The following is a 21,636-nucleotide window of genomic DNA, read 5'->3' on the forward strand; positions in this document are numbered from 1 at the left end:
TGAGTCCTAAAGTTTAAGCATTGCGTCAAATGCGGCCATAAATCACCAAACCTGGCAACACAAAAGACTCGCCGGATATTCCTGCAATGCCCCGCCTGTATATTTGTTAGATTTTATCCTCGATTTAGCCTTTCAGGCGTCTCTTAATCGCAGGTCAAATTATCTTAAACATTTAAATGAGCCATATTGGATCATAGACACATTGCATTGAACATTTTATAATAGATTACCGAGTGTCGCGTGGGATGCTACTCCTAAACTAACAGAAAGCTCTGGATTTTTACCTTTTACTGTAATGATATTGCATCTGACAGGCAAAACTCTGGGAACAATCACCACAAACAACTCAATCCTAACAACCTGCATCAACCCGCCAAATTCTAAAGCTAAACACGGTGGCGTTATGTCGGCTCTCTCTGCTATAACTGTTTAAGTATTACAGTAAACTGGTGAGTTGCTGTCGGTTATATCTCCTTAATAAAAAAGTAATTCAATTTTTTGCCTTATATTTTATTGTTATTTGTAAATCTCTGCTAAATAGCTAGCATTGGTATTATAACCTGATTAATGACAGCTTGCGGCTAGGCAAGTTAAGATATCCTCTCCTATATCAGCTCTTGAAAATGGCGCTGTGGAGCGAAGTCGAACTTCTGACCAACGAAGATACAAATACAGTCCGTTTCGATGGTGTGTCCCGGGAGGAAAACAGCAGTGGCCTGTATCAGGTGGACACGTTGGTCAAAGTCTCCAGTGCTAATGAGGTGACTGATGTAAATATTTACCACACACTCATGCCAAGGGGTTTGTGGCAAAGACTCCTGGGCCTGTATTAGTGTTTTAAGCATGGTTTAGTAAACCTGGGTTTTTACAGGTGCAGGCAGATCCTAATCTCACGTCCTCGAGCGGCTCAAACTGGAGTTTTATTGTTGCTGACAGGACAGTCATCCTGTTTGATCAAAGCTATCAGAGCATCCTCCTGCTCCTTAACTTTGGTAAGCATCATTTGTGTGGCTGCATAAAAAGTCAGCCATAAAAATCTCTTTGAAAATCGTTTTGAGACATCTGTAAAGTATAAATAAATATACATTTTAAAAAAAAAAAGTATAAATAAACAAAGGTTTTCTTTTCCAGAAACTGATGTGGACGCCATTGACGTGTGCCTGAAGGGAAAGTTTCTGGTAGTTTGTGAAAGAAATGGAAACCTTCATTTGATCTACGTTCCGCAAAAGAGGATCCTCCTAACCCGGGTGTGTGTGGTTGTTTTCATCTTTAAGGCCTTAACTCTTATCCTATCTAATCTTATCTAGTCTCATGCATGTCTGAATAATAAAGCTAAAGTATACAGGACAGTAGCAGCAGTAAAAACTAAACCCTGGTGATGCATTTAGTGTTACATCATTAACATGTTGTGTATCCTCTGAAATTGAAGGCTTTGGTTGAGAAACCAAATGGAGATAAGAAAACCTACTGCTATCTCATCATGGATGAAGACAAGGCATCCTCAGGTGATATGAGAAGAGTGATATATATATATATATATATATATATATATATATATATATATATAAATATAAATGGATGTAGAAGCAGTGCTCTAGCTGCCATGTCAGGTTTATGTTTGCTTTGTTTGTTTTTGGGGGTTTTTTCATGTTGTGTGTTTATTATTGGCAGGAATGTACCACATGTTCCTTCTCATTAAGGATGGTTTTTTCCACATTACAAACCTTTCCTTGGCAAAAATTGAGTCAGGTATAAAAACTTGTGTGCCCCACATCTGCTAAGTTTTTTGTTTGTTTGTTTGTTTTTCAAAGCCATTGTTTGATTTCTGTCCTTTGTCATTCCAGCTATTGATAAAATGGATGTCGGAGCTCTAAAGGAGGTAAGTTAAGGTCAAAAGCTCTTTTTATGCACAAGCAAATTGTTTTTCTTTCAGCAACGCAGAAATAGTCACGTATTTCTCTGTTTCAGCTCCAGTCTTTGATCAAGATAGATTTTTACTCCACCAAGGATTACCATGAGGAGGGTTGTAGCACAGCAGTGATGTTCAGTCTGGGCCATGAAGTCCACCTGATGATTGGGGTCAGTGTCTATCAGTGTCAAGTTTCATTAATTTGACTTCCAGCTACAATTCTGAGATAAGTGTTACATGATAAAGGAAGCATATTGAAAGAATTTTAAGAAATGATTGTAACACCTTATAGTGTTTCAGATATGTTTTAGTCATTCTGTCCGGCTGTCTGTATTTCATTTTACTTTTGGTCTCATACCAGCAAAAGTTACACTTTTTAATGGCAAATGACTCAAAATCTTTTCCAAATACTGCAAGTTTAAAACCATTTTTAATGGCAAGTTTACAGTGGACATTTTATTAGGTACACCTTGCTAGGACTGGGTTAGACCCCTGTTGCTATCAGAGCTGCTTGAATTCTTTGCGGCACAGATTCAACAAGGTGCTGGAAACATTCCTCAGAGATCTGGGCCCGTATCCCTAAAGAATCTTTGTGCAAAAAGTGGCTCCTAGCGGCCAAATTCTAAGAAAATTCTCAGAGTCATGACATTTTCTTAGAATTTCCCCTAAAAGTGACACGACAATCCCAGTTAATATAAAAGCTATTCCTCAAGATTCCTAACGCTTAAAAGGGCTCCTAAGGCGAGATCTGCTAAGAGCAGGGAAGAGGACTTTTAGTGGCTTAGGAGTTCCCCTAAGCAGCTGCACAAAATGGCCAACAGAAGAGGCAGGAGAGATGTCCTGCAAACACTGGATGACAGGGAATTATTGAGACGCTACAGATTGGATCGTGCAGGAATCATGTTTGTGGTGGATCTCCTTAGAGATGCAATTACTTCACCAACTCGACACCACAACACTATTACACCGGAGACGAAAGTAATCACAACCCCGAGGTATTTGGCAACCGGGAAAATGCAACAATGCAGCAGTGATGACTTGGGTCTGCAATCACAGACATTGCTAAAAGCTGAGCCATGTTACCCTCGTTAAGACCACACTGGACTTGTAACGTTGTGATTTCTACTTCATTAAGGACAGCCTCTTGAGATAGGCCATCTTGTTTTCAACAGGGTCCATATGGGAGTGAAAGTACAAAATATGTCAGCTAGGATATTAATATGAACAAATAAGACACAAATCATTATTTGAACAGGGTGTAATGAGTTTAAGTTTTCACATATTTTAGATTCTAATGTTAGGCTATAACCCCTACAGCTTACTATTCATTTTCCAGATATTTTCTTGAATGTGAAATATTATTTACAATTACAGTCAGCATAAGATTAGAGTGTATAATTATGTTTATTGATTTGAGGGTACATCCTTTGCTCATTATCACCAAAAGCTCATTTCCATCAAACTTGTAGGATCAACCAATCACGGCTTTTGAAATGATGACTCATACCTAGCAACGGGGTCAACCACACCTCCTCACTAAGATAGGATTTTCCATCCATTCCTTGCTCAGAGTTCACTGAAAATGTTCTGGAATCACTTCTAAGCTAAAACTCCTGGCAAGGAATTTTTAGGTTAAGTTAGGAGCTCTCTGAGAGGATTCTCAGAATCTTTAGGGATACGGGCCCTGATCTATAGTGACATAATAACATCACACAGTTGCTGAAAATTTGTCAGCTGCATATGCATGATGTGACTTTCTACCGCATATCAAAGGTGCTCAATAGAACTGAGCTCTGGTGAATTGGAGGCCATGTGCGTACACTGAACTCATTGATCCTCATTTAGAAATATGTGCGTGGAAGCATTGTTGTGCTGCACAAAAAAACATTCACATAGGCCATGACTGTGTATATGTCTTTAAATCAGAGTCATTCTAAATCAGTTGCCTCGTGCTCACAGTTTTGTCAGTGCATTTTAAATATTTGATAGTCCTCATATAACATAAAGCAAGCGTTTCATTATATCATGTACAACAATATTTTCATCTTGACAGGGGGATAAAGAAAATGTTTTGACTCACTGGAGGATGGACCCTCATCAAGCTAAGATGTGCTTTGCTCAGACCGTCGACAGGAGCTTAATTCCGGGTAAGTGCTCTTAGTTCCCAAGTTGTTTTGTTTTTTTTGGAAGTAGGGCTGCAACGATTCATTGAATAACTAGAATAATTAGATTCTGCTTCAATGCTTCATTTAGCACACGGCTCTGTAGGCTGCTGTTGTAATAAACGATGTAAACCTGAACATTTCACCCACATTTGTGACTAAAAACAGACCTGCAAATAGAAACTTATTTCGGAGCAGCGTGTGAATAAAAAGTGACAACATTAAGTTCACACAGTCCCTAGTTTGAAACAGAAACACTGATAACACAGCAGCAGTGATGACGGGCCACCACAGTTTAATGTGGCGCCGGAGTCTGTTTACGGTATACACCGTGAAGAGCAAAGAGGCAGAGCTGTTACCAAGGTGGTGACGCTCAGGTGGGGAGAAAGAAAACGTGTTTCTAGTATCCAAAACAGCAGCACTGTTCCCGTGAACACCATTAAAAACCTTTACTGGGAAAAAGCGAGCAGGAGTACTTCATCAACCTCATCAATAAACTCAGACGTGAAGAAAAGCAAACTTTGCTCCATCCACTGCCGTTTGTTTCACAGAGAGAAATCCATGGTTATATAAGTAAAATGTTGAATCTAATGCTGATTTAAGAAGTGATGATTTTAGGAGCTGTTTTTGTGTCTTTGCAGGTGTAAGGAAGATGGTGGTGGTGGATAACCTTTTGTACATCCTCGACACTGAGGTGAGATCCTGCTTTGTAAAACAGTTCGAACTTTTAGAGGAATCAGAATTTGAGTTTGAAATCTATCCTTGTGTCTCAGGATGTTCTGAGTCTTTGGGATCTGCACTTTCTTGTCATGATTCACTGTTGGCCAGAACTCGCCGTTCACGACTTTCAGCTCACTGCAGAATGTGGCTCTGCCTCCATGGTGGCGTACGTATCACTGTTTTACAACATACTGTAACTGTGAACATGTACTGTTTGTTAAAACAGTTTTGAAAATGTTCATTCACGTGTGTATTACAGCCAAGATAAAGGCAGCATGAAGATGATCATGCTGACAAAGCAAGACAACAGTCAGGTAGAAGTACAAATCAGTTTTAAGAAGCTTTAACGGATGATTTCCCAGAGATCTGCTCTGAACTCGTTATGTTGGGTTTGAATTTTTCAGATCAGCTCACTGCAAATACGATTCCTGCCCTCTATGACTGTTTGCTACTCTCTGGATGTTTCCTTTGTCTCCTGTCTCGTCCACACAAAAATAAACATGGTAAACAGTCAACACAAAGTAAAGCGTTACATTAATTTTGCTGCTGCAATTTCTGTCTGTTGAGATTTCTTCATGTTAAAGTTGGTTGCCTTTTTTTTCTGTAATTCCAGGATGCATTTTATTTAGTCGAGGGGATTTGTGAGAACCCAGAGAGGTAGGCTATGTCTGAGTGAGTTTTATTGTGATGATCGGCCTTTGCTTACCGTTCAAACATTAAACTTTTTTCTTGCTCTTCAAATAGTCGAAGCGAGCCAGTCGCTTCTGTGGTTGTTCGATCCTTCACAGAGGCTTTACCTGAAAACAGGTACCTAATTTAATTCAAGTTTATGACATTATAGTCTATATGATGTTGATGTAATTTGACTTAATGTGACTACTCTTCATTTCTAGGCTGAGCAGGCTTCTTCACAAACACATGTTTGAAGAGGCTGAAAAGTTTGCCATCACATTTGAGCTGGATTTAGAGGTAATTGAGTTTGTGTAACTACAAGCTTAGATTTGTGATTTATAGATCATTATGAATTAAAAACAGATGTAATATTTTATGATGAAGGTGGGAAGCGTTGCATGGCTCTGACAAATGATCTGACAGGTGCTCTTCAATGCAGACCCTGATTAATACTGAGAGCCGATACACATAAGTCTGTTGTCTGTGTGCTGGAGTTTTTCGTGTTTGTTTGTTTTGCCAGTGTGTGCAGAGACTAAATTTAAACTACCACTTCAGCAGCAGGCATAATTGAAGATTGGCTTTGTCATTTTTAAGTGGTTATACTTGCACCACACAATATATTTAGCTGGATTTCTGAGGTTTTGGTTTTCAGTATCTATTGTTGTCGCTTTAGATGAGTGGTGCTTCTTATAGTATTTTGTCATCCTAATCAGTGCTGAATACAACAAGCACTCCTGTTTTTGTTCAGCTTGTCTATAAGGTGAAGCTTGACTTTGTGCTGGAGCAGCTGGCCTCTGCATCAGTGGGCGGTTATGGAGAGGATGTGTGGTCTGAACTGGTCGAAGAAGCCAAGACAAACCTGATGAAGATCACAGTGAGTATTATAACAGTACTGTCATCACCCTGCCAGGTGATTGGGCAAGTTGCGTGGACACCCAAGTTTGTGAATGCAAGATCCCCAGAATGAGGTGACGTAGGACTTTGAAAATGGAGGCTGAGGTGTAGCACTGGCAGCCGCCAGCATTTTATTTATTTATTCTTTTTAATCTGGTGTCAATTTACTGTTACAGAATATTCATATAACTACAGTGGGGGAAATAATTAGTATTTGATCCTAGTGCTGTTCGATATAACGATATATATCGGATGACGATATAAAAACGTCTATCGTTTCAATTTACGCTATCGTTTGTTTCGTGGTGTCGCAAAATAAATTGTTTACGGCAATATTTTTTTATCGTCTTGATGGTCACTGTAGTGGCTGTATTAATTTCTTAAAGTTCTCTCTTTCTCTTATATTTTATATAACCACACTACGGAAGGACAAGCGTCTGTTTTTATGCGTTGTCGTTAGCAACAACGACGGTAACACCATCGCGTGTCCGCTTGTTTATGTTCCACATAAACCTTTCACAATAAAGCTCAAGATCCTGTTGAGACTTTTCAAAATAAACTGAATCACGTGAAAGAGCAGATTATTTACGGATGAGAAGTAAAAAAGAGCCGCCAGGTGCTAAAAAATAAACCTTAGACTCAAACGTTAGAACAGGCTTTTCCCCGCAGCACGCCGTGTAATAAATACTCACAAAGAAAACGGCGGCCGTTACAACTTATGTCTAAAAATGTATAGTTTCATGCATCGACTCAACTCCAGCTACATGACGCGCAGCTGGAAACACTTCCCGCAAGACGAGCTGCCCAAGATTCACAGAATTTCCAGAAAATGTTACATTTTTATGATTTATATCGTTATCGGACGATAGAATTCTTATATCGGGATATGAGATTTTGGTCATATCGCCCTATTTGATCCCCTGCTGAGTTTGTAAGTTTGAAAAAAAGACATTACATAAACATTATACATTGATTTTCATGTCATAGAGTGAAATAAGGATTTGATTCCCTACAGCCCAGCCAGAGTTCTGATTTCTTGTGTCAGTCAATTGATTTCAAAAACACTTGTTGTAAATGGAGAAAAAAATATAAAGCTGTATATAAGCTCCATGGAAGGTTTTATCTCATGATGTGAGGATAATCGCGAGAAAGGTGATCAGTCTGGCCAGAACTACATGGGAGCAGCAGGAAGTGGTGTAATCAGATGAAACCAAACTAAAGCTCTTGGGCATGAACTTGATCCACCTTGTTTGAACAGAAATGGTGAGTGTGACCCAAAGAATACCATCTCCACAGTCAAGCACAGAGGTGGAAACAAAACACACCACCATTGCAGCAATTGAGTGGCTAAAGAAGAAGCACATTAAGGTCATTCAGTGGCCTAGCTAAATCTGCTGAAACAAGAAACCTAAAGGATTTAGAGAGTTTCTGTAAAGAGGAGCCAAAATCCCTAATTTTTGTGTGGAAGGCCTGGTGACCAACAACAAGAAACATCTTAACTGCTGTGCTTCCTAACAAGGGCTTATTTCGGTTAGAGATTAAATACATATTTCACTCAGTAACATGCAAATTAAAGTAAATTTTTATGTAATGTGTTCATCCCGGATGTTTGGTTGATATTTGTCTCTATCTATTAAATGAAACTATGATAAAAATGAAAGAATGTTCATTTCTTGAGTAGTTATTGAGTAGCAACTGTTTATTTATATATATGTATTTTTTCACGTGGTCTAGGATGAGCAGTATGTGGTGGAATACTGCCTCAAGGCCCCATGGCCGACCTTTGAGACAGCAGAGAAGATGCTAAACCACGCTGCCACGCGATACTCCTCTTTACAGATCCAGGAGGCCTTGGCCAGACTGGCCACCTTCTGCAGCCTCCACAGTGTGGAAAAATTCAAGTAAAATCAATGTCTTAGTGTCCAATTCTGAATGATTTTGTTATACAGAGTTTGTTTGTTTGAGTACAATTTTGAGTGGTTTTAGTTGGTTACTTTACCATCCACAGTGGAATCGCCTGGATTGAGTTTCTGAACAGCACTGATGATCTCGGAGACATCCTGTGCCATCTAAGAGAAGGAGACATGAAGGGTGCACAGCTTCTTTGGCTCAGATATGAGGTCATTATTATATCACCACATTTATATGTGTAGAAACTTTTCGTACATCATTAAATCAAAAACAGTGGTTATTGTTTCGGCAATGGCGTTAAGGTGTGTTGCGATGTTTTGTGACAGGGCCAGATTGCAACCAAGTTCGGTGAGAGCAGCCTTGAAGCCATCCTCAGTGCCATCCCAGAGGACCTGCCCTCACAGGATCTCTGCCTGTGGTTCAAGACAGTTTTTGTTCCCTTTGTGAGGAGAGTGTTACCACAAGGACAGGTAGGATACAGTCCTGCATTCCTAAATACTATTGTCTCTAACGTATAGTGGTATGCTTAATAAAGACACTGCCGCCATATCCCTGCAGAGAATCCTGGCAAAGTGGCTCGAGCAGAAAGCAAGAAATCTGGAGCTAACAGAAAAGGTAAAGACAAAAGGATATTGATCTGAAATGATTAAATAAAACCAGGCTTCTGAAGTCATCCACAACTTTAGAGACCTCTAATTTAAATGAGTTCTTATATGGACTTATTTATATAAACTGGGAAACGTATTTCAGCTTTATCTTATTATGTTGTTAAGTGGACACAGATATTTCCCTGTCTCAGAATAGGCCTTTGAGAAGTCTTGCACTAAATGCACATTATTTGTTTTCAGCGTGCTTGGCCTCAGAATGGGTTGGACCTGGCTGTGCTTGGACTGCCCTCTTTATGGACATGGATGAAATCTGTAGGTTTTTGTTTTGTTTTTAGGCTCTACCGGTTTCAATAAAATGCAGCTTAATTAATATGATGTTGTGTTTAATTTCCTGATAATTTTTTGATTGATTGTTTTTGTTTGTTTCTTTTGTTTTTTAAGGATAACAGTAATTGTGTAGAAGAGATGGAAAACCTCAAATCCCTGGTGTCCAACCTACGTCAGCTGCTGGACCTACATCAGAAATACAACTGCTCACTTTCCCTTTCGGTCTTTGAAAAGGTTTGTCTTTTTTTAATATCTACCCTGCTGTAGGGGGTCGGTTGCTGTGTCTGGGTCAGCGGCAAGGAGTGGGGGCCCTGGTGGTCTGATCCCCAGCTTCTGAAGCTGGCTACTGCAGCATTATTTTTTGTAGAGGATGTGTTTTCTTGATGTTTACTGCGTTATCTTCTTTCACAATTTAAAAGAAGACTGTGTGGAGTGTGGCATTTTTCATGCTGGACAAAGTGCCGGCTCCGGAGCTAATCGCCGCCACAGTGGAAAACAGCATCAGGCCGTACACTGAAGAACACAAGATTCCTTTTGATGAGCTACTTCTGCAATACATCAAGGTAAAATTCCATTGCAACCTCATGCACATGAGGAACTAGTTTATCAAATACTCAATGGTGTTTGTGTTTCTCCCCCTAATCTTCACTAGGATTTGCTGGATCGCTGCAGTTCTCAGACCACGACACTTTTCACTGAATGGGAAGCTAAAGCAGTGGCCGTGCTCGGCTGCATGACTGACACTGATGTAGGTGACTGTTACTGTTACATGCTACACGACGAGACAATTAATGTGCACAAATATTTGAGTGAAAAATCAGCCTAGCAGCCAGTGGGAGCTGTAAAATCTCACATCATGGTGTTCTCTTCCAGCTGATGGTTGATGCTGTGCTGGAGATCATGCAGAATGCTGTGGTACCGTGGAGTAATGTGGTGGAAAAACTGGTCCAGCAGTACCTAGAGATGGATGGACCAAAGTATGATTATATCATTGTCTCCTTCAAGTACCTTTAACCTCCTAAGACCTGAACTCTTTCATGGCATGCATTTTTAACTTTTCATTGCTGTTTGTGCTGATTAGGACCTGATGAATATAAAAACAAAGAATTATCTTTTTACCTGATTTTGCTCTACAAGGGCCTGATATCCACATATGAGGACATTGGTTTTAAATTTCAATACAACAGCGGCAGTATAATGTCCTCGTAAGTGGATATCTGGGCCTTGTAGAGCAAAATTTAGTATTGTGGTCTAGACAACCTAAAATGTGATGTCCACATATGTAGATACCAGGTCCTAGGAGGTTAATGTGAGACACTGAATAAAATCCCTTTTCTTTTTTTTAAAGACAGGAGCTGTTAAAGGAGAGCTACCGTCTGATGGAGATTAGGAAACTTCTCAGGGGATACGGCATCCGCAACTTCAACCTGTCTAACAGCACCCAAATTATGGTATGTACGGACTGCTCTATGTAATATGCAACTTATTATCTGTAAAATAACCTCAGTTTTTCCCCAGACGCTGATTAGATACATCCTCAAGCAAGACTTGCCAATGTCCTTGGAAGACTCGTTGACGTTAGCTGAGGCGTACAAACTGCCAACATCCCAGATAAATTACCTGTATGTCATCCACCTCATAGGCCAAAGCAAGGTATGTAAATCCTCACAGGAGTTTTTAACCGCATGTTACTGACTAATTTTGCTTTTCTGTGTTCCTGATATTTTTGTATGGGACTTTTTGTACTGTGTTTTTTTGCAGACTGAGGAAATCTTGACTCTCCTGAAGAAGCTGCCCTCTGCAGAGGCAGAGTGTGTGATTGAGCGTCTCACATCGTGGGCCAGGATGCAGCTGGAGGACAAAGAACACATATCTGATGAGGTACAGAAGGGAAGACGTCACCTTTGTGGAAGTGCATTTTATGCTTATTTATTTTTAAGGTTCAATTAAAGTGTTGCATTTTAAAAGAATTGAAGTCATTCTAGCTAAACTTTCCTTTGCAAACATTAAATTTCTTTTGCGTCTGCATAACCTTATAATCGAAAGCTTAAGATGGCAGCAGGAAACATTGGAGGTTGTTATGGTAACCATATGATCATTTGGTTTGAATTGAATTTCCTCTTTGATAGCACAAGAAACATCAGATGGTGATAGCTCAGGTGATGGTGGAGACTCTGAAATACCTGCATATAATCCAAAAACGTAAGTAATATTTATGACTCGTTCCTCCTGCTCTTTGGCTGACTGAAGGAAGTTTCAGAAAAGTCTCTGTGAGCTAAAATTGTTTAAAACGATGTGACACTGGTTTTCTATCCGAGGCTTTTTGAAAAGATACGCAATAAATGTGCACCTGATTATTCAAGAGTGAATCCGGGCCTCGTGTTTCATTGCAGATGATGCTCTAAAAAGCGTCGAGTGTGAGAACAACCTCATCATGTTCAAGGCGATCGCCCACCTGCAGGTGAGCTTCATTTAACAAATGTTTTTCAGCATTACTAAATCTGTTATTTGATTTTGTTTTAAACTCCAGACTTATTATCTTTCTCTTCTTAAGGAGGACTTTGATATTTTTTTCACTCCCTCCAACTATGAGGATCCAAACATTCGAAAACAGATCCAGGAACATCACATCACAGCGTACGAAAACACCCGTGGGCGCTGTTCATGTAAGGGGAAGGCCACGACAACTCCAGTTGTAGCAAACGATCCAGATGGCAAGACCAAGACGATCTCCACAGAAGCTGGTTTGCGCCGCCTGGGGAGGCAGCTGCAGCGCACCGAGCAGGAGCTGTGGTCCGACTTGGCCTTGAGAGCTCTGAAAGTTGGCAAAGTTGACAAGGCGCTCAAGATCCTGAGGTTTGCATGTAGAAACTGACAGAGCCAGCTTTTTTGTTTGGTTTTTAAAAAAACCTGGTGCATTATTTAAACATTTAAAACTTGCTTGTAGTCATATTTGCACTTTCTCGCTATGTTTTCAGTGAGCTGTATGAGCACCACTATAACAGCAGCACAGGGAAGGTTTTGTTTACTGCTGCCAAGATGTTATGCCATATGCTGGAGGCGGATGTCCCCATGGTGCTTCCTGATGACATGGATTTGCCAGCAGTGATTCATGATCTGGCCTGTCAGGCTATCACCGTGTGTCATTCAGGTAAAGAACACATGAAAGCATCACAAACGTTCAACAGTATTTCACACAGGTGAAAGTTGCACTAAAGTGACTCAGCCCTGGATCTATAGTTTTACTGTAAAATATATTTTGCTGTAAAAAGTGAATACATGCGTGATATCAAAGTTTGACAGGATTTTTTTTTTTTACCCTAACTATCTTAAAACAAATTTAAAAAAAAATACAGTTATCACTTATCTTTGTCTGGTCTTTTTAAAGCAGCTGCCTTTCCTCAGCCCAACAGAGTGAAAATATAGTTGGTTGAGATGTTTTTGTTTTTTTACCCTCAGCCAACAAAGGCTGGTGGGGTTTTGTGGTTACTCTGCTAGATGAGTAGGTGAGCAAGTGACAAAGACACTTACATTTTTAAATGTGATAAACCAGAATGAAGCAAAGTAGCAGGTCCAACATGATATCATATGTGTATCTACTCGAGGCTGAGGGATACCACTACCAGTAGTCTTTTGTGTTTATGACTGGTACAGAGGTGGTGTTCATATTTAAAATCAAAGTGTTAAATTACGTGTGAATGCTCTTAAAGCCAAAACCTCAGGCTTCAGCCTGCTCTGAATGCTAAATGACTCTGTAGGACGTCATTGAGAGATGCACTTTTTAATATCTTCTGTTTGTGAGGGGCATCCAATCACAAAATCAACTTAAAGGGAGAGTCAAGATGTAAAAAAACATCTAGAAGAAGGAATTTTTTCAACTGGTCTAAGTGAGCATAACGTGTCTTATTCCCCTTACCTTTTCATATAATTTGCAAGTTTGCAAATTCTGAGGTTTATCTTGTATTAACTGTTACAGATCTTCTCCTGGATTGTTTGGAGCTTTGCAAATGCACACGGTTTGCTATGGATGTCTATCATCAGTGTCAGTTATCAGACAACTATGGTTTTATCGTCAAGGTCAGTATCTTCCTACCTCTCATCCAGTGTAAATCACATAAACCAGTAGAACAAAGAAAACATTTCAGATGTTTAAACTGAAACTTTTCACGACTTGATGAAAAACAATATTAGTTTGTTTTGAATTTGATGACAGCAACATGTCTCAAAAAGAGGAGGATGTAGCAAAAGGCTTAACAGCAACAGGCCAGTAACAAGATTTTCTGTAAAAAGAGTTTCAGAGATTGAGGTGCTATGGAATTGGCAGCTTGCATATCTGAAAAGGCACCATCAATGCTGGAAGGTATATACAGATTTTCAAATAACGTGCTCCCATATGTAAGCGGGACTTACATATTTCAGTGAAACAATGCTAAGCTGCATATTGGAGCTTTTACAACAGCATGGCTTGAAGGTGAAGTTGCAGGTGCAGAACTGGCTTCCCTGTAGTCCAGACATTTGAGCAGCTGAAAACATTTGGCATATCATGAAATAAAAAAATACAACAAACCAGACTGCTGAGCAGCTAGAATCCTATATGAGACAAGAATGGGACAACATTCCTCCACAAGAAGTCCAGCAGCTGGTCTCTTGAGATCGCCGATGCTTATAGACTGTTTGGGGTGCTACACTGTGGTAAACGTGGCCTTGTACCAAGTTGTTTTGTATTACTGCCATCAAATTCAAAACAAGCTCATATTTTCCATGAAATTGTACTTTTTCTCAGTTTAAATATTTCATATGTTTTCTATGTGATTTGAATGACATCTGGGTTCGTGAGATTTGAAGATCATTGCCTTTGGGTTTTACTTTTATTTTACACAAACTTTTTGGACATAGAATTGTATATTCTAGCCTCTTCATTTTTTTAAATGATTTATTTGTTGGTAGACATCTAAATTATTATCATTACAAAATTCTAACTGTGAATCTCTTAAGCGGATGGTAAGAAATAATCCATGATTTTGATAAACGTGCATTTATTTAATGCTTCTCTCTCACAAAGCTGCGGAGTGAAGCAAATGTTTTCATACTTTTTAAACTGTGCACTGTTCCAGGATTTGACACCGGAGGCAGAAAAAGACCCGCAGTCTCAGTGGAGTTTTCAAGATGTCTTTAATGAAGATTGCATTGTTCTGGACCCAGTGTCAGTGCTGCCTGTCCAGTATGAGATTACCAACTGCTTGCTGCCTATTTCTCAAGGTAAGAAATTCTCAGATTTATTTTCTCTTAAATGTTTTTTTGTTTTTTGGGGGGGGTTTTTTTAAGCTTGGCAACTTTTAGTGGTCTATGCCATTGATTTTAACTACTGATATTTATTTAATTTTGCAAACTGATTTGATCGTATTACTTTTATGTTGCATATTTCTCATGCTGCCTGTCATATAATGTCTATAGCCCTTTGGCCACCTTTGACGTTATCAAAAAATGCTTAAATATACTTGACTTGTGTTATTTTTACCAGAAGTCTTATTATAACTTATGACCTTTTTTCCAGATACCAGATTGTACTCCCTGGACTGTTCCTGTCTGTCACACTGCTCATTTGAAGATGGTAGATTTGAAATTAAAAAACGTCCTCTGCTTTCTATGTTTTATTTTTTTATCAAATTGCCGTTTTGTATGTTGACCTGATGTCTCATCATGCATGCAGGTTCAAACTACCTGCGGCCGCTCTTCGGTCCCCTGGCCAACATGCTACAGATGTTACAGGAGTGCAGTCAGCTGGAATTGGCCCTCAGAGTGCTGGTCAACGCGTACGGCAGCTGCCTGCAGCACGTCACCTCAAACGTCATGGATATAAAGCTGAGCCTACAGGTACAACTGCGATATTCACAGCGGTGTTTGTTGTGTTTCTCAAGACGTTATACTGAAAATGATTGTTATCTCCTCTCAGCTTTATGACGCACAAGAGCTTAAGAAGTACAACCTGTGCCTGAACGATCACAGGAAGACAACTACGTCTACTCTGAATGCTGTGGCTGTGCCACTGTTGAACAAGGTGAGTCAGCCAAGTCCACAAAACCACAAAAATTCTGTAGTAGATAAACAGCATTTTTGGTATATTTTAAATAGCCATCTATGTTTCTGTCTATTGGCTACAGGTGTTAAACTGGAGGGTGGTGGATTGTGATTTGGCTATTGGTCTCTGTACACTCCTCTCCAAAGCAGAAGTCTTCAAAATACTGTGGAAAGTTATTGACAACACCTGGCAAAACTATGACAAGATTTTGGTAAGCAATAAAATCTCTTCTTTTTAAAAAAAATGTAATTAAAAAAAATGTTTTATTGTTTTTAGTAAGTGAAATTTAAGAGAAACAAATGGGCAAAAACGGACTTTATTATTTCTGTGTATCAGTTAGTGAGTCCATAAATATCAGACTTTGTCATATCGTTTTGTTTTTTCCCTTTGACTACAGAAAAGATTCAGCTGAAGTTTGTCTAAAGAACCTGAGATTAAACACTTGGGAATCAGTTATATCAAGCAGTTATCAATTTTGTAGAAAAATCGATGTTATATTCCAGAAATCCCTTACGGTGTTTTATTCTTCCAGGCTGTGGCGAGGATTGGAGCAAATCTCTGTAGTTTATATAATGAGGCAGAAGAACAGAGGAGGTTTCTCTCTGTCATCACTGATGCTGAGTGGGGAATCAAGCTTGGCAAATTGGAGGTAATGAAGTATTTAAATCAGGTGGTCAAAGGTACTCTGGTCTGAATAAATGCAATGCTCACATTAAAGGAATACTTAGAAAACACATCAGGTCTCAATGGGAAAATCATGCTGATATCTACAGTGATATGGACTAGATAATGTGTTACATATGAATGGATGCCGCTATGTTTGATCAATATTAATTCAAAGACAGCCCCAAAATCAAAGTCCATTTTGCAAAAATGTCAGTGCAGCAACTCTGAGTTGCTGACTCAGCAGTTTGTATGGCCCCCACATGCTTGTGCCTCACCACATGAGGCTGAGCATTGTCATGCACCAGGAGGAACCCAGGACCCACTGCACCACGGGGACATGGATTTTATCCTGATACCTAATGACAATCAGGATACCACTGCCTAGCCTGTAGAGGTCTCTGCCTCCCTCCATTGATTTTCCTCCGCAGGCATATCACTGACTCACCACCAAACTGGTCATGCTGAACGATGTTACAGGCAGCTTAACGCTCTCCTTACCCTCTCCAGACCCTTTCACTTCTCTCACATGTTCTGAGGGTGAACCCGTCTTTCATTTGTGAAAAGTGGTGGACCTGAATTCTGGTATTCATAGCTAATACCAATCAGGCTCTATGGTGCCAGGCAGGGAGCACAGCGCCCAGTAGAGAACATTGTGCACTCAGGCGAATCAAAGTCATTCACACCAGTGGCCTACTGGATGTAATTTTATAGCTCTGGCAGTGCTCAAACCTGCTTTTGGGTTAAAGACCTTCTATGGTCCTGTCCAGCTCTACTAGAGTAACTGTCTGTCTCCTGGAATCTCCTCCATGCTACTAAAACTGTTCTTGGAGACAGCAAACCTTCTGGCACTGGCACATATGCATGCGCCATCCACGAGGAGTTGGACTACCTGTGCACCCTCTGCAGAGTGCAGGTATTACCTCATGTTACCAGCAGTGACACTGACGCTAGCCAAATGCAAAACTAGCAACAAAAGAAAAACAGTCAGAAAAGACGAGGAGAGGGAAAATGTGGGGGTTGTTGCCCTACTAGTGCACCTGCTGTTAATTTTAATAACACCAAAGCAGCTGAAACTACTTAACAACTCCCCCCCTACTAAACTGACCTAATGTACTCTGATTTAAAAGTGTTCCTTTAATTTTTTGAGCAGTGTAGGTCTATAAAGATTTGTTTAATTTTTTGTGTATTTCATTCTCTCTCCCTGTTTTGTGTCACTTCATATCTGTTATTGTGCGTCTCTCTCCCAGATATCAATCCAGCCAGTGTTCCGTCAGCGGTCTGAGATGAAGAGCACTCTGATCCCTGTTTTAGTGAAAAACAAGAGAATCACCCCAGACATTATCCTCCAGTACTGCAGGTCAGCTCCTCCTATTGTCGCTTTTGACCATCTAACATGTTGGACAAATGTGTCTGGACTGTGTTTAAATGTCCACCCTGTCTTGGAGTGCATGTATGTGTCACGCTCAGCTATGCTAAAAGTTGTTTTTTTCCTTTCTGCAGCACCTACAATCTGGACCATGATAGTGTAATCAACCAGTACATTACCACCTTACTGCTGCTCCAGGAGGATGAGGAAGGTGCAGGTGATCCAGCTGTCGGTCAGGAGGAGGCGCAACCTCTGTCTCACACTGACACGCTGGATCGAGTCCTGCAGATCATCCCAATGTTACACAACACCAGCAAGCTCACAGACAACCTCTGTGCTGCCATATTCAAGGTCTTTGTATTTAAAATGTAGTATACGCTAAAATTATCTGTTTTTAAGACTTTTAAACATTAAAAAAATAAAATTCCAACCTACAAGAATCTGTTGAGCTGATCTGTAAAACGTTTCCTCTCATACAGCTCAGCCCATACAACTACGAGAGAATAGAAGTGGTGCTGAAGATCATACAGGCTGCAGATGAGAACGTGACCAGCCTCTCTGTGGGTCAGGTAAAAACCAAACACACTGGCATATTCAAGCCTATGTAGTTCACTGTGTTCAAAATGAAATGTTGGGACTTGAAACATTTGACTTTAAACCCACAGGCGATGGGTCTCCTGCAGCATCTGAAGTCCTACACGCGAGTCTCTCCTCCCACAGACGTGGAGAACACGCATCTTCTCGAAACCGGTCTGCTGCCAAACCCCCTTTCCAGCAGCAGACTTCCCTTCCACCTGCTTATGCAGACCAAGCATTACTGGAAGATTATCTGTAAGTTAACCACTGTTACCTTTTCACACCTCAGTATTAATGCTCATAAACTTATCTTCATCACATCTGCAGTGGTAGAAAGTTGTTATAATGTAGGTGTTGTCTAAAAGGAAGTAATTTCAGCACTTCTCCTGAACTGTGAACATGTTTGCACACTGGCATCTATTACTTTTAAAATAATAATTATCATAGACCAGAAGCAAAAAGCTCCATTTGTGGTCAGTATTTACTTTTAAGGGTATTGTATTGTAAGTGGACATCAATAACTTAAGCTTATTATATAATATTACAATACAGTATATTTCTAACTAACTAGGTAGCTCATTCTCTTTAATCATAGTTTTAAAGACATTTTATTAAGGTTTGACCTTATTTGACCTGGAAGAACAGGCCAGAGGTCAAAAGTGAAACACACCAAAAATTTAAGAATTATAGTTCAAAGGCTTTGGTTGACTTAAGCCAATTTTTAATGGATTGTTAACATGACCCCACTCTACACTCCAACAAAGTTTTTATCATTTTTCATTAAAAGCCTTTTGAGTTACAGACAGAAGTATACTGGTAGAGTTGATGAGATGGTTTAAAACTGATGAAGTTAAAATATTCTTCTTTGTTTAGGTCCTGAGCTCAGCGAGGAGACCTTCCCCACACTTCTGCTGATTAGCAAACTCATGAAGGTAAAGCCACGCTAATCTAAACCACGGCCTTAGTCTGTTTAATCACAGAAAATATTCTTTTATTCATAAAATGAGGTAATTTAGGCTGTTAAAACCATCCTGTTGCTCCACAGGTGAGCCTTGACAAGCTCTACATGTCAGCAGCAAACCATGTCTTTGAGAAGAAAATGAAGCCGTTAATCTTAGAGCAAAGGAAAATGGGTCAGGGGCATTGTCAAAACAAGGAGACTTTCAAGGTGGCGAAGACTATGATGACGTACATCAAATGTATCCAAAGCCCGGAGTGGGCTGCTGCCACGGCCCACAAGATAACCCAGGAGCTTCCGCCAGGTTTGAGCTGCACGTTTGACTCTACGCTGGACTGTGAGGGGTGTTTGTATAGATGCACTTAGCTGTTTCCTCTTCTCTACAGGCTATGAGAAGACACAGTCACTCAGGTTCTGTTTGGCACTTGGAGACACTTGGTTAAAGGATCCACACCTTGATGTCAGTCTTTGAATTGTTCACATTCTGAAATGTCTCAAATGCCCATCTAAAAAGTTTTTTACACATTAGTTGATGATTTTTTTTTTTTCCTCTCCTTCTCCTCCTCTGACCTCACACAGGAGGTAGCACGGGCCAGAGGAGACACCTTTCTGTCCAAGCTGAAGCTACAGTTTCAGCGCTCAGCCACTGAGAATACTTTAATATCCAGTCAGCTGAACAGCCCAGAGCTGATGAAGCTGTCTGGGCTGCCAGGCAGGCTCATAATGGCCCTGTACGAGCACAGCAGTGTGGAACAGCGTTACAAAGAGTCAGGAGGTCAGACGTATCCAGGTGAGCACACTTATCAACGCAGTAGGTAAATGAATGCTCGCTTTTTCCCTAAATATATAACCAGGTCTCTCTATTTCTCAGATATACATGGTGCAGTTAAAGAAATAGCCACAGTCAATAATGTGGATCTTCTAAAAATCCGTACCATGTTGTTAGAAAAATGGATCTGCAAGACGGGCCCGGCTGTGGTCAAGGTTTGTCAGTCGTAGCTTTATCTTATCTCTCTGCCTTTTTATTGTTTTGTGTGTTATCAGATTTGCTGCTGTGTGTTTAGTGCAACTAAACTTTTTTTCTTTCTTCTTATTTAATTAGGATATTGGGTATAGTGACTGTGTCAGCAACATTGAGGAGGACCCAGACTTGATGAGGTAGCGCAGTCACTTTTTCCATTCTTACTACTTTTCTTTTTTCTTAATTATAATTCGTTAAAACGGGATAGTTTACCTTTGAGTTACAAAGGATGTTAGCAGTGACACTGCAGTGTGTCTTCTGCTCAGCTGTCAACTCTGCCCTCATAGGCAACCACAGATCGAGACCTCAAAGCTCACATGTACGACAGAGCAGCCGCAGACATGCAAGTGCAACCCTAAGATATCAGTTACTGTTTACAGAGTGCTTTCTTTCTTTCTTTCTTTCTTTCTTTCTTACAAAAGCCTTTAGCAGCGCCCACAGATGTTGCATGCATCTGCAGTATGAATGAAATAAAGATTTCTTGGTTGCTCTAAATTCTCTCTGGCTCTGTGTTGAGAACCCACTGGCGTAGTCATTCTACTCACTGTGTTTTTAATGCTTACAGGGTGGTGTACATGCTGGAGTCCTGCTCGATGCAAGATGCCGTCCGTCATCTGAGCCCTATCTTAACTGCAGAAACTTGGGTGCGTTTAAAGGGAAAAAAACAAAACAAAAGCAATAATGGGGGGAAAATCCAACTAAATCTGTGTTTGATTTCCCTTCTCTAGCCGCTTAGCACATCTGGGCCTCGTCTGACCTTCTGCCATCGGACTCGAGCGCTACTCTGTCTCGTCCGCCTCGCTGATGCACCCATTCTGGAGGCTCAGCTGCAAACCCCCATCACCAAAATCCCGTAAGAATCCATTAAAAGTTAAACGGTACCTGTATGGCCTGTAGGTCTATAGTAACTAATGTTTCTCTGGTTTCTATTCATATGCAGATATTACCTGAAGTGTTACATCTTTGTCTCACAACTGGAAGCATTAAACATCCCGTACACAGTTCAGTCCTTCCTCAGTAGTCCCAAAGAGGGTTTAGTTAAAGGGCTTTGGAAGAACCACAGTCATGAGCCTCAGGTACTTTCTCACAGACAACATTCAAATTATCCCAGCTTGTTTCCTCACTTTTACTTCATTGGGTTAGAAATGTCAGACACAAAACCGGAAGCACCTTTTATCCTTTCAGGCTGTGCGGTTGGTGGCAGACCTGTGCCTGGAGTACCAGATTTACGACCCTCAGCTGTGGAACAACCTGCTTCAGAAGCTGCTCGGCTTCAACCTGGTGAGAACGTGCATCACGCTTTTATTCAAAGACCCAAAAAACAAGTAGCGTAAAATGAGAGGGGTTTTTTTCTCCAGTACTTGGAAATATTTTCAAGCTGAAGATCCATAAATACATTATTCCTAAATAGAAGCTGGGTTGTGTTTCGGAAGTAACACCTGAATGTAAATATTTCTCTTCCTCAGATCAGCCACCTCCAGAAGGTATTGGAGGCAATAGTGGCTGTTCCGGCTTTGTGGGAGGTAATTCATCACTTTTATTTAAAGAATTGAAAAAAGGCATTTTTTTCACTTGTAAAACCATTTTCTCTAAAGTGTCATAAACCATAAATGCCTAATGTCTTTACAGTAATGCAGCACTGGAGTTGATGCTCAGACATTTGTGCAGAGCATCGGCTTTGGTTGTTTATGTGTGTGTTTATGTGTTTGTTGGAACGAAAGCAGTGGCATTGCATTTGGTAGAGCACGGTTTAACCACTGCACCACA

General features: G+C 40.3%; 1 protein-coding gene across 2 annotated transcripts in view; it reads left to right on the plus strand.

The window, feature by feature from the left end:
* Positions 1–109: 109 nt before the first annotated feature.
* The window catches only part of kntc1 (kinetochore associated 1), a 30,128-nt gene continuing 8,601 nt past the window's right edge, over positions 110–21,636 (plus strand). Inside the window, exons 1-55 of one of the 2 annotated variants that reach the window (XM_026187687.1) lie at positions 110–449; positions 615–761; positions 872–992; positions 1,132–1,247; positions 1,430–1,505; positions 1,672–1,749; positions 1,845–1,879; positions 1,969–2,079; positions 3,963–4,056; positions 4,713–4,765; positions 4,845–4,957; positions 5,051–5,105; positions 5,196–5,294; positions 5,405–5,448; positions 5,536–5,598; positions 5,685–5,760; positions 6,212–6,337; positions 8,092–8,258; positions 8,366–8,477; positions 8,595–8,738; positions 8,827–8,883; positions 9,117–9,188; positions 9,318–9,437; positions 9,623–9,766; positions 9,856–9,951; positions 10,077–10,180; positions 10,552–10,654; positions 10,722–10,856; positions 10,965–11,084; positions 11,333–11,405; positions 11,597–11,664; positions 11,758–12,059; positions 12,182–12,354; positions 13,180–13,280; positions 14,318–14,462; positions 14,758–14,814; positions 14,914–15,077; positions 15,157–15,261; positions 15,365–15,493; positions 15,815–15,931; positions 17,196–17,305; positions 17,449–17,665; positions 17,794–17,883; positions 17,980–18,145; positions 18,764–18,822; positions 18,936–19,152; positions 19,235–19,308; positions 19,428–19,638; positions 19,720–19,832; positions 19,951–20,006; positions 20,435–20,513; positions 20,598–20,722; positions 20,810–20,945; positions 21,055–21,150; positions 21,336–21,392. In XM_026187687.1, the coding sequence (XP_026043472.1) occupies positions 624–761; positions 872–992; positions 1,132–1,247; positions 1,430–1,505; positions 1,672–1,749; positions 1,845–1,879; positions 1,969–2,079; positions 3,963–4,056; positions 4,713–4,765; positions 4,845–4,957; positions 5,051–5,105; positions 5,196–5,294; positions 5,405–5,448; positions 5,536–5,598; positions 5,685–5,760; positions 6,212–6,337; positions 8,092–8,258; positions 8,366–8,477; positions 8,595–8,738; positions 8,827–8,883; positions 9,117–9,188; positions 9,318–9,437; positions 9,623–9,766; positions 9,856–9,951; positions 10,077–10,180; positions 10,552–10,654; positions 10,722–10,856; positions 10,965–11,084; positions 11,333–11,405; positions 11,597–11,664; positions 11,758–12,059; positions 12,182–12,354; positions 13,180–13,280; positions 14,318–14,462; positions 14,758–14,814; positions 14,914–15,077; positions 15,157–15,261; positions 15,365–15,493; positions 15,815–15,931; positions 17,196–17,305; positions 17,449–17,665; positions 17,794–17,883; positions 17,980–18,145; positions 18,764–18,822; positions 18,936–19,152; positions 19,235–19,308; positions 19,428–19,638; positions 19,720–19,832; positions 19,951–20,006; positions 20,435–20,513; positions 20,598–20,722; positions 20,810–20,945; positions 21,055–21,150; positions 21,336–21,392 (6,012 nt within the window). In that variant the 5' untranslated portion in view covers positions 110–449; positions 615–623. The remainder of the gene's footprint in view (positions 450–614; positions 762–871; positions 993–1,131; positions 1,248–1,429; positions 1,506–1,671; positions 1,750–1,844; positions 1,880–1,968; positions 2,080–3,962; positions 4,057–4,712; positions 4,766–4,844; positions 4,958–5,050; positions 5,106–5,195; positions 5,295–5,404; positions 5,449–5,535; positions 5,599–5,684; positions 5,761–6,211; positions 6,338–8,091; positions 8,259–8,365; positions 8,478–8,594; positions 8,739–8,826; positions 8,884–9,116; positions 9,189–9,317; positions 9,438–9,622; positions 9,767–9,855; positions 9,952–10,076; positions 10,181–10,551; positions 10,655–10,721; positions 10,857–10,964; positions 11,085–11,332; positions 11,406–11,596; positions 11,665–11,757; positions 12,060–12,181; positions 12,355–13,179; positions 13,281–14,317; positions 14,463–14,757; positions 14,815–14,913; positions 15,078–15,156; positions 15,262–15,364; positions 15,494–15,814; positions 15,932–17,195; positions 17,306–17,448; positions 17,666–17,793; positions 17,884–17,979; positions 18,146–18,763; positions 18,823–18,935; positions 19,153–19,234; positions 19,309–19,427; positions 19,639–19,719; positions 19,833–19,950; positions 20,007–20,434; positions 20,514–20,597; positions 20,723–20,809; positions 20,946–21,054; positions 21,151–21,335; positions 21,393–21,636) is intronic. The other variant, XM_026187688.1, reaches the window with a different exon arrangement.

Source organism: Astatotilapia calliptera, chromosome 12 (genome assembly GCF_900246225.1).
Source record: "Astatotilapia calliptera chromosome 12, fAstCal1.2, whole genome shotgun sequence".
Taxonomy (NCBI): Eukaryota; Metazoa; Chordata; class Actinopteri; order Cichliformes; family Cichlidae; genus Astatotilapia; species Astatotilapia calliptera.